The sequence below is a fragment of the Suncus etruscus genome, chromosome 3 (assembly GCF_024139225.1).
Source record: "Suncus etruscus isolate mSunEtr1 chromosome 3, mSunEtr1.pri.cur, whole genome shotgun sequence".
Lineage (NCBI taxonomy): Eukaryota > Metazoa > Chordata > Mammalia > Eulipotyphla > Soricidae > Suncus > Suncus etruscus.
The window spans coordinates 12615280-12627706 of NC_064850.1; the positions used below are offsets into that span (position 1 = coordinate 12615280).

Sequence of the window (12427 nt, forward strand, 5' to 3'; positions counted from 1 at the left end):
CCATGGAGCAATCCTCTTGGTCCTCATCTCTATTGTCTTTGGGTATTATTATAGTACTATTTTTATATTGCACAAATGAGTGTGATCATACTATGTCTTATCTGTGTCCCTCAGCATAATATCTTCATATTCATCCATGTCTAAGAAAATTTCATGACTTTATTTTTCCTAAAAGCTACATAGTACTCCATTGTGTAAATAAACCACAATTTCTTTATCTACTCATCTGTTCCCAGACACTGGGGTTGTTTCCAGATTCTGGCTATTGTGAGTAGTGCTGTAATGAACATATAAGTGCAGGTGCCTTTTCTGCATTTTTGGGGGGTCCTAGAGTATATTTCCAGGCATGGTATTTCAAGTTACTGGGTTTTTTTTTTTGAGGAATATCCATATTTTCTCAAAAGGCTGGACCAGTAAACATTCCCACCAGCAGTGAATGAGAGTCCTTTCTCCCTGGATCCATCCCAGTACTGGTAGCCACCCAGGGTTTGATCCCCAATGCTATGTGAATTCCCAAACATTACAGGAGGGATTCCTGAGCAAAAAGTCAAGAGTAACTCCTGAGCACATGTGGGTGTATCCCCAAAACCAAATTTAAAACAAAACAAAACTGTTTAATCAACATTTATTTAAAAGCCTATGTCTTAGAGGTTGTGTTAAATGATTCATGAATACTAATATCAATCATATGTGACTTTTTCTCTATTAAAGTATGTATGAGGGGCTACATGAGAAGCACACCAGTGATGTAGCACAGGATAGAAAATGGAATTGCGTAACACTGTGAAATGAAGTATTGTGGGAACTTAGAAAGGAGGATGTTATTTCTATTATGATCATGAAGAAAGTGGTAGTGAATACAATGTGTAGAGATGGAGGTCCATGAGTGGAGTGGGAAAAGTTATTAAATTGGAGAAAAATCCATATGGAATAGAATGGAAGGAAGAGGTCTAAACAGGCAGGGTGGACACAAACTCAAAGAGCCGTAAGTGCCAACCTTGAGAATTTAGACCACTTTGAAGGCACTTGGTTTGGAGCCATTGAAAGTTTTTAAGCGTGATGATCATGATTGATAAGGAAGCATGGCTAGACAAATCCTTGAAAAGGCTGATCAGATAATAGAATAGAGTTACTGGCTTCTCCAGTCAGCAACTGATGGCAGCTTGAAAATCAGTTGGAAAGCCATGATAGTCTTCCCAAAGGGAAAGCTAATGTGGGTTTGACCTAAGGTCAAGGGGTAAGAAAAATGGAATAGCTAATGATTTTATAATAGATGGGATTTTTTTTAAATCATTTTTATCAGCTGAATTTCACAGTGCATTGGGAATAAGGCACTTGGGAGAAGTTTAAAAATGGAACTGACAGTTCAGATCAGATTAGCTGGTCAGCCAAAGAGAAAAACAAAGCAGGAGTACATTTATGTGGAAAGACAAGACCTTGATGTGAGGATCCTGAATTCTTGGTGTGAAAATTCATGATGTCAGACTGCAGTTTTGAGAGGTGAAGAAGGAGAACAGGTGCTAAGGCACATTAGCTAAGGCTAAGACTCTGGCTTGGAAGTGTTCCCCCATCATCCTGAGAGCATCATCTGGCCAGCAATGAGGCATGTCCTCCTTCACAGACATTGCAAGCTGGGTGGGAATGAGTCAGCTGTGGCTCATAAGTATGTTTATTTGTGTGTTTTAAAAATTTTTTTAAATTAAGCCAACATTGAAGAATTAGGAAATTGTACTTTAAATATTGATTTCTGGTTTCTCTTTCAAACATCAAAAGATGTGGCTAACCATGAACTCACATTGCCACATGACAACAACAGCTGGAGCTGGACAGGGCCGCTCCCAGGAGACTGTCAAAGAATTCTCAAATTTACCTCAGTGCACAACTTCCCCACCATTGAGATTCAACAAAATATTGGTTACTGATTACCACTGGGCAGGAAAGATCAACTGGAGGCTTATGGCTAAGGGGTATGGGATTTCTTTGGGGAATGATGAAATGTCCTAAAGCTGGTTGTCATATTAAACAATTCTGAATTCAGCGGGTCCTCTATTTTTTGGTAATAATGTTACGAGAACATGCCAGTAGAACCACTGTGTGGAGTTGGCTTAGTTTCTTGTCAGGAAGGTTCCCACCAGCATCCAAAAACATGTTTTATTGGCATGCCTGCCATGTCTTTCAGAGGGAGTATGGATTGATGTGCATCCAGCCATGGAAGGGGACTCTTGTTTGGTGTGGGTCCTACTTTATACCTAAAGCTACCTGGACAGATTCCTTCCACCACTCCATTCCTTGCGTCTCAGAACTAGAGTAAATGGGTTGTAAATGTAAATGAATGAGTGAATATAAATGAGTGTTGAAATTTAGAAGTGTCTGAGAGCATTTATATATACATTTCGTGATGTGTGTGTGTGTGTGTGAGAGAGAGAGAGAGAGACAGAGACAGAGACAGAGACAGACAGAGACAGAGATCAGAAGTATAAATTGGGAACTTAGCTCCTATTTATCATGCCTATAGTCTATTAGTAAGTTTGGGTTTTTGTTTGTTTGTTTTTTATTTTGTTTTAATGCTACTCAGGGCTGATCCAAAGCTGACTTTGTACTCAGAGATTACTCCTGCTGGTGCTCAGGGGTCTATATAAGATGCCAGGGATCAAATCTGAATTGGCCACATTTGAGACAAGCACCTTACCTACTATGCTAGCTCTCTGGCCTTAGTCAATTCGTTTCACTTAAAATGTCAGTTTGCAAGAATTCATTGATGATGTTAATTGAGGATTTAGTAAAAGATTTTTGAATTGTGTGGTTTCTTTGTTTGGGTTATACCAGGCAATGCTCAAGGATCATTCCCAGCAGTTTTAGGGGGCCATATATATATGTATATGTATATGTATATGTGTACATATATGCATACATATAGACACTTCAAGACAGAAGCAATAGATTAATGAATTAATAAAGTGCAACATTGCACTTAATTCATTTTAATGAATTTAATTCAATTTAATAAATTTCATTTATTCACTTTAAATGTGTGGTATGATACTTACATTTTTAATAAAGATTTTTACACAAACAAAAAGAAAGGAAAACTTGGTTCTTATTGCCCTTTTAGTGTTGGTTTTCTGAGAGCAGAAAATATTTTTTTGTTAATGTGCTCTATCCAAAAAATGGGGGAAGAATGAAAGACTCAACATGTTACATATTCAAGAAAAATGGATGAGAAATGTCTCTGTAGTAGTTTAAAAAAATCCCTGTGTATTAAAATACAAACATCTGGCCTCTTTATCAATCAATCTATCTATCTATCTATCTATCTATCTATCTATCTATCTATCTATCTATTACCTTCCAGCTACTGAAAGCATTTCAGTATTAGGAAAATATTTGGGCCTGGCCAACCCCCTGAGGTTCACCTTCTCTAGTAAGAAGAGAGGGATAAGGAAAGCAGAAGAGACCAGAGGTCAAGAAGGATGGGGACAGAGGAGATAGGCGGTTAGGGGGGACCATTCCCTGATAGACCAAAGAAAGATGGTACTAGAAAAGATACAAGTGCAGATGTCAAAACACCCAGAACACACCATTTGGTAGTATTTTTATCCTCTGGTCTAGATAAGAGACTGTTAGAGAATTAAAAAAAATTTTATAAAGAAATTCTTTGTGTGAAATACACAATAATAAAGTTGTTCATGATTGAGTTTCATTCATAGAATGTCCAACACTTGCTGAAGGATTTTAAAATAAGGAATGTAACTTTGAATAATTAGACTATCTAGATTACTTGTTACAATGTGTGTGTGTGTGTGTGTGTGTGTGCGTGTGCGCGCGCGCTTTCAATTGTGTGCATAAAAAACTGGAGTCACCTTGACTTTTATTATTTTTTTAATGTGAAATTTCCTTTACTTCCCCTCCCTCACTTTGTTTGTTTGAGCAACTCAAGACTTACACTTGATTTTACATGCAGGGAACATTCCTGGCAGTGCTCAGGGAACCATATTGGGTTCTGGGAATTGAACCTGAGTTGGCTGTGTGCAAGGCACAGACTTCACCCTCTACACCGTCTCTCCGGCCCCAATAATTTCCACAATCTGAAATCCCCAGGCTTGTGGTTTCACTTACTGACTTCCATCTGATTTGTTCCTATATCTTCTTGAATTCAAGGAAATATATAATATTATCTCACCCAGGACTTCTCAGCCATAGCACTGTTGTGTTTGGGGCTGAATAATTTTTGAGAGGGATGTCTTGTGCAATAAGATTGTTCAGCTGGGCCTGGAGTAATAGTGCAGTGGGTAGGGCACTGGCTTTGCCCACAGCCGACCTGGGTTCAATCTCCAGCATCCCATATAGTCCCCTGAGCCCTCTAAGAGTGATTTCTGAGTGAAGAGCCAGGATTAACCCTTGATCATTGCCAGGTGTGGCCCTAAAACAAAAAAAAAAACAAACAAAAAATACTGTTCAGATGCTCCACCCACCTCTAGAATCTAGTTATAAGCAGCATTTCTACTTAGACTTTACCAACCATCTCATAGCCACTGAGCCATGTTCATCTGCATTGCATCAGACTTAAGAATGGAAGGCCAGGCAAAGCCAGTAGTCCATAAATGGTAGACCTGGTTTGTGTCTGAACTAGTAAAGAGGACCAATTTTTATTCCACATGGAGAGATGAATGTCAAATAAAGTAGCGAGTGGATGATATATAAGAAACTCAGGAATCCTATTTTATTTTAACTAAGACTTTAACGTTGATGTTTTCCCATCCAAACACCCAAATATGGCATCTTTAGGAATTAAGGCAGACTAAATACCCCACTGTTCCCCTTTAAAGCTAGGATTCCAACGTGGGCACAGAGGTTTCAATGAGCTAGTGGGGCCTGACTTCTAAGTGGCAGACCATGATCCTACCTCAAAGGAGGAAGAAGTAAGGAGAGAAGGAACTATTTTCTCCCGTTTTATTGGGAGACTACCAAAGGATAGTTGCTAAAGTACAACAAGGAGTAGGGCAGAAACTTGGATAAAGTTTACTTCAGATCCTCCTCCTTATAGGAAAGTCTTAGACAGTCAAAGAATGTTTCTCTTGGGATAAGGATGTCTAATACAGATTAGATATGAAATAGTGAAGTCTTCCAGATTCCTTTCCTGGGTGTGTGTGCCGAGATTGGAAGGGCAAAGGAATTTTATATACCACTTCTATATTGATAAAGAAAACTGAGTTAAGACCCCTGATAAGAGTCTTATAACTAAGAGTCTTACAACTTAAAATGTCTTACAACTCTATTAATCTCAGACTATTTCATAACTGGTTCTTACACTACATAGTAGCTATTATGCCATTCTACCATAGATGTTGTTACTCTATTTATTGTTATTGACGTCTCCAAGCGACCTTGTGATTTAATTTCTTATTATATAATCTGGTTATCTTTTAGCCTAGTATGAGACTGAAGGAATCCTTGCTGGTTTTTCATTTACTGTGATATTCCTTAACCCTTCTCATTCTCTAACTCGGCAATTTTTATGGTACTTATTTGCCTCTGAATCCCCACAAGCAATGGGTCTTGACTGGTCTTTGGTTTACATGTGAAACACTGTCACTTGAAAAGGCTCCCATAAATTGACTTTTACCCTGTTGCCTTTCAGGCCCTTCTGGATCCAGCTGTATGGCAGCAGCCCTGGGAAATACCTGGAGTCATAGTGTGAACACCCGACTGATCTTTCAACACCTTGGTTTAGAAAAAAGACAGGTGAGTGCTTGGAATAATCACCAAGGTTAGAGAACATGTGTACCATGGAACTGTTGAGGGCTCATTTCTGAAAGCAGCATCCACATTATCTTTCCTCAATCAGTGAAGGCCATGAGTGGTTTTAGGACACCAGCATCCCTTCCTGCTCTAATAGCAGTTATAATAAAGTGGGGGTGACAGATACATAAATACAGAGTGAGCATGATATGTAAAAATGTGCAAGTCACCTGGGTTCGTGCTCTTTGGGATTTTAAGTTATCCATCTCTTAAGGGTAAATGACCATTTCAGTTAATATTGTTGAAGAATAGATACTTGTGAAATAATGATTACACGTTTACTTGAAGTTGGTATGGTTGTTTTTTTGTGTTTTTGTTTGTTTGTTTTTGGGTTACACCTAGTGGCGCTCAGGGGTTACTCCTGGCTCTGGCTCAGAAGTCACTTCTGGTAGGCATGGAGGACCACATGGGATGCCGGGATTCGAACCATCATCTGTTCAGGTCAGCTGCATGCAAGGTAAATGCTCTACCACTGTGCTATCTCTCTGGCCCCCAAATTAGTATACTTTTAAAAATCTTAGGCCATTTACTTAGGCCAGTAAATAAAGTGTTCCTGGATACAGGGAGCTTTTGCATCCTATATCAGTAGATAAAATACTGAGTGATGCTAGAGAAACCTCCAAAAGGAGGAAAAGATGCTCTGAGTTGCTTATTTATGATTTCTGTCTTGGGTTTCAAGTGAGAATTCCTGTTTCCAATCCCTAACCATGAAATAATACGTTCTACCCCTTTCTTAATCTTGTCTCCTCTCTCTGAAGAAAGGGTCTGGTAAAATGTTTCCTAGTTAGGAAATTTGTTTGTCCTATGTCCAACCTCATCTTGAATCATGTATTGGGCCCATCATGGCCTCCCATATGGGCAGAAGAAAACAGATTTCTTGCGTAGTGCCTGAGGCAGAGTCCAGAATCGAGATTTGTCCATTTGATAAGAAACAAACGCAATTTAGTTATTAAAGAGGCAGGAAATATCATGCTGGTGGTCCTTCCCAGAGAAGTTGGAAGGGAAGGAGTTGTACTCTACCTGTATTAGGTAAACTGGCTCTTTGTCAAAAAATCAGGAGTCTTCCAAAAACAGACATGAGCCTTTGCCTATTGCAGACATAACCTTCCAAGTACCCTTGGTTACACACCAGAAGATTCTTCTTGGTTTGCTCAGGACTGTGTAAATAACATTCCAGCTTAATGATTTGAGTCAGCCATATTCTGAGAAGATGGACCTGCCTGTTTTCTTTTAGGGGAACATTCTTGAATGTTCAGGCCCTGGCGTGTTCATTACCTGAGTAATACCTTCCTCCTCATGATTCAAGTATTCTGGGTTCTTAATACATCAATGGAACACATCCAAAAATATTGCAGTAGAACCTGATGACCTTCATTTTGTACCCTAGGTAATAAATTACATGATAAAAACTCATTTCCTAATGATGTTAGGGATGTTAGTAGAATTGTCAGTAAACTGAATTCTTACTTGAGGAAGCAAAATTCTTCATGAATCAGGGCTGAGTCACTCATTTTCATGGATCTTAACTCCATTTCTTGAAAACTTGTAATTGGCATTCTCTTTTACATTTAAGATGGTAGTTATGTATTATCTAAAGTTATATATTATATATAAATTATGTTATATAAAGTTACAGTTTTTATTTGCTTTATTTAAGTACCATAGTTACAAAATTGTTCATTGTTGGGTTTTAGTCATACAAGGTACATCATCTTTCACCAGTGCACCCTTCCCATCACTCATTTCCCTCCTACCCTTTGCTTGCTCTAAGGCAGGCAAATTGCTATATATTTTATGTGGTATCTTAGATTCTACATTTCTAAATCCTAGTTTTATTGATTGTTGTTAGCATTTATATAGTTCTTTTTTTTTTGGCTCTAATAAATTAACTGGTTACTTCCATTTATTTTATCATTATCAACAAAAATGACCAATAGGACAAATGCCTTATTTTGTGTCTCGTTGGTGTCTGGGGGATTTCAGTGACTGTTGGTTCTTGACTCCTAAGGTCAACTGTAGGCCACCGGTCAAAAGAAGAACCAAGAGCAAAGTGTGGCTGGATCAGTGACAGCCTATCAGCTTATATCCTATTAGATGGGTCAGCAGTATTATCTTAATCTACAAAGGACAACTTGTTTTTATCATTGCTAATCAATCAAGAGGAGACTTAAAAGCCTTTGTATCCTGTTTTCAAACAGCAATTCAAAATTTAAGTAAAATCTGTGCAGAATTAAAATGGCCAACTAGGCAAAAGAACTCCTTTTCATTAATCTATAAAAATGTGTGTGCCTTTGGAGACTAACTGTTAAAACTGTTAAATAATGGAGATACAGTTTGATGTAGAAAGAATCTCCATATCAGATGATCACATCTCCCCTCAACAGAGGGTGTGCTAAGTAACTCCCTGAGCCTTTACAATGGTTGCAGTTCTTGACAAAGTAGAGAAGCCACATGAATATCCATCTTTGCTAGGATTTATGGCCCAAACTCTACATTAAGACCAGGCTTTAAGGTAACTCTACTGACCCATTCTTTTCTATAACACTATTTAGTAAGAGAACATGTCCGATCATCCTAGGATAGATAGACCAGTGGAAACTGCCCACTAGAGAAGTTATCCGGTCGCCCCCTCCCTACCCCCCTACAAAAAAAGGGGCCACTACATCAAGAGATCAAGGTTATAGAATGAGGATTATGTTTTATCCTGTTTCTATGACACTGAGCTCTACACCAGAGCTCTTGAATGTGTGGCTTAGCCTGAGATCACAGGGCTGTGGAAGGGGGTCAGGTCAAGCTGAGCAGATCTGCTAGCTGATTAACCCAAGTCCTGAATGATACAGTCCAAGGGAGGTGTCCTTCTTGCCTTAGTACTTTCTTTACACCCTGGAAACTTTGTCAATTATATAACCCAGAAAGAAATCTCCTTATCAGGGCACAAGCCAAGTTAATTCTCTTGTTTATTCTGCTCAGTGTTTGCAAAAAAAAAAACAAACCCAAAACCCTCTTAAGAAGCTGGGAAGCATTGTCTTTGGGACTAATTTAGCCTTGTCCCCATTTGATTTTTATTTATTCTTTTTTCTATTGTTTCAATCTTGTCCCACCCTTTTGGAATTTTTTTATTATTACCCGAAAACATCTCCTTCAAGAAGAATTTAAGTTGCTTCCACTAGGTATTTTGATTTTTTTATCTTTATTAAATTTTTTGTTTGTTTGTTATTGAGCCATACCTGACAGTGCTCAGGCACTCTGCTGGCTCTATGCTCTATGAACTAAATACTCTGTCTTTATACTCAGAACTCAGTTCTAGCAGTGCTCATTAGAGGTGGTGCTGGGGATTGAATCAGAGTTGACTGCATGCAATAAAAGTGGCCCAACCTCTTCGATATCTCTCTGCCCCCCCTTTTTTTTTTTTTGGTTTTTGGGCCACACCTTGCGTTGCTCAGGGCTTACTCCTGGCTGTCTGCTCAGAAATAGCTCCTGGCAGGCACGGGGGACCATATGGGACACCGGGATTCGAACCAACCACCTTTGGTCCTGGATCGGCTGCTTGCAAGGCAAATGCCGCTGTGCTATCTCTCCGGGCCCTCTGGGCCCCCTTTTAAAGTTTCTTAAATAATCAAAAACAGGTGTTTTTTGTATTACATCCCTGGCATAAGGATACAAAGAAATAGGAGACATAGTTCCTGCCTTTAATTTTCTACTGCTCTAGAAAGAGATTTTTACATACACCCACATATGTATGTATATGTATCCATCCATACACACACCCTCAGGAATCATTCAAAATGCAACACAAGAGTCAAAGTACAGTCAAAGGTACTGTCATAAGGCAGTATTTGATTTCTTATCTAATAAGTAGTTAAGAGTAATTAATTGCCTTGAATCCAGAGAAAGGTAAACTCATTAAAGTCCACATTAATCTTTTCATGAGTATGTGGGACTGAAATATCATTTTAAATCAGTGTTTCTCAAGCCTGGCTACATATAGAGTCATCCCAGGAACATTTACAAAATACCTCCACCAAAAATACTACCCCACCCACCCCCCATCCTGTTATTTCATTCTTCAGTCTCTTAACTATGGAACCAGGCAACCATATTTATTTTATTTATAAACTCCCCCAGGTGATCCACTGCACAGCCAAGGTCTTCAACCCCCAAGATAAAATTCAATTAGTAAGAAAGGAAAGGAAAGACATTAAGATGATCAGCAAAGGAAAATAAACTGGAGGCTGAGTCTTATGCAAATGGGTTAATCTTTGCCTTGCAACCAGAAGAAGTGGTGAGTGCACTCAGCGAGCCTTGCTTTAGGCACATCTATCTACCCAGCTAGTTTCTGAGTAGGGTGTCAAAGTGGATGTTCTCTGGTTTTTCACCATCTATTGGGAGAAGTAGATGGATGTGTAAACAGAATATGTTTCATGAGTACCCGGAATTCAGGCGCAGCTGGAAGTTTCCACTGCAGAGGAAGAGTGTGAGTGACCATCAGTGAAGCAGTAGCATGCAGAATGGATTGGTCATAGTCCTCCTTTTGGAAGTACTTACCACAAGTAGGGCGTTTGCTTTGCACACGGCTGACCTAGGATGAACCACGGTTTGATCCCTGGCATCCCATATGGTCCCCCAAGCCAGGAGTGATTTCTGAGTGCATAGCCAGGAGTAACCCCTAAGCATCACCAGGTGTGGCCCAAAAACCAAAAAAGAGAAAAAGAATACTGAATACAAAAACACCTTTTAACAAAACCAGCCTGCTGGGGGTATGGGATAGAAATCAAGTTTCCTTTGAAATCCTAGTTGGAATTCCTTTGTATGAACAAGCCAATGCCTTCAACACAGATGCAAGCAGAGCAAGGGAGGAATCTGCAGGAGCTCACAGGGAACAGCCAGCCTGAGCCATGGCTTTGTTTCCATCTTTACTCTCTGTGGTTAGAAAAGCTTATGGAGGGAGACTTGGGACATTGGTGATGGGAATGTTGCACTGGTGATGGGGGGTGTTCTTTACATGACTGAAACCCAAACACAATCATGTATGTAATCAAGGTGTTTAAATAAAAAAATAAAAAATAAAAATAAATTAAAAAAAAAAGATTTATCCAAATCTAAAAAGAAAAGAAAAGAAAAGAAAAGAAAAGCTTATGGAGTACAAAATAACTAAACACAAAGAAAATCTCTACTTATGATAAAGCTTTTCTCCCCTCAAAAAAAGCTGAAGTGGGGGGTGTGCAGGAGGTGGGGTTGGAAGACAGCTAGGGAGCTTGCCTTGCAAGAGGCCAACTCTGGTTCCATCCTCAGCATCCCGTATGATCGCTGAGTTTGCTGATAATGATTCCTGAGTTTAGAGTCAGGAGTATCAGAACATTGCCATGTGGGACTTCTTCCTCGCTCCCCAAAAAAAGAAGTTGAAAAGTAGATTTGAGTCAGGAATGATTGACAGGTATATGTTCATATTCACCCCAAGAAAGACTTTGAAGAAGATGATTTGACCTGGTGGGTAGCTCCACTCACCATTTTACCACCAATGCCACCAGGTGATTTGACCTAAAGTCAGAAAAAAAAAAAAGTCAGTCTTCTTACCCCTAGATTTTCCCCAAGAGATAATCAGTCCTGGGGCCCGGAGAGATAGCACAGCGGCATTTGCCTTGCAAGCAGCCAATCCAGGACCAAAGGTGGTTGGTTCAAATCCCGGTGTCCCACATGGTCCCCCGTGCCTGCCAGGAGCTATTTCTGAGCAGACAACCAGGAGGAACCCCTGAGCACCGCCGGGTGTGACCCAAAAACCAAAAAAAAAAAAAAAAAAAAAAAAAAGGAGATAATCAGTCCCATTGTCACTTAGAAACGAGCCCCTCTCTCTTTGTGAAATGTTTCCAGGTCATTCTGTTTGTTCCCTTGTTTTCTTCCCCAGCCCATCAGCTGTGCTTAGGCAGCAAAACATCTTTTGGTGACTAGTTCCAGCCAGAGAGGTCTGACTGTGCTGTAGGGGTGGAGTACATTTCTTTTTAAGCAGAAATATCTGCAGAAATAGCAAATGAACATTGAATCTGAGCCAAGTACATTGCCTTGTGTATAAATTTTCCTTGCTTTTCAAGTGTGAAATCTAACCCCCCACCCACTCTCTTCCATCAGAAGTATTCTAACAGGTATTGAATAGAATGGGGACTTTTTAAAAAACCTCTTTTTTCAAATCATCAGGGAAATGTGTTAAAATCTGAGGAAATCCTGCCTGAAAATATGGAGTAGCAGCAAATGAATAAAGTGATCCAGGACCACAGAAGTAAAAATATTAATATCTTCCTCACCACCTGCAAAACACAGTGCTCCCCTTGAAAAAAAATCAGTGTACCCCATGTAGGAAGAACTCCCTTGCAAATGTTCCATGAAGAATTTCCAACTAATAATACACCAGTGCTATTGTTCCCATGCTTTCGATAGTAGACTTTTTTTTTCCAGATGATCTGGCTGTGATAGACTTTACCAAGAGGCAGGCTAACACTCTCCTGGGAGATCTGAGATTATAGATCAAAACCCTCAACCTAAATGCCCATCCACAATGACTGGGTGGGAAAAGTCATGCCTGTATACTCAAAGAAATATTCCTCTGCCATTAAGGAAGATTTGGGATAAAATGAAT

At 39.5% G+C, this 12427-nt stretch overlaps 1 protein-coding gene across 1 annotated transcript in view; it reads left to right on the top strand.

The window, feature by feature from the left end:
• The window catches only part of RAD51B (RAD51 paralog B), a 632113-nt gene that overhangs the window by 559191 nt on the left and 60495 nt on the right, over nt 1–12427 (top strand). The window contains exon 8 of the mRNA XM_049770452.1: nt 5639–5742. Within this exon, the coding sequence (XP_049626409.1) occupies nt 5639–5742 (104 nt within the window). The remainder of the gene's footprint in view (nt 1–5638; nt 5743–12427) is intronic.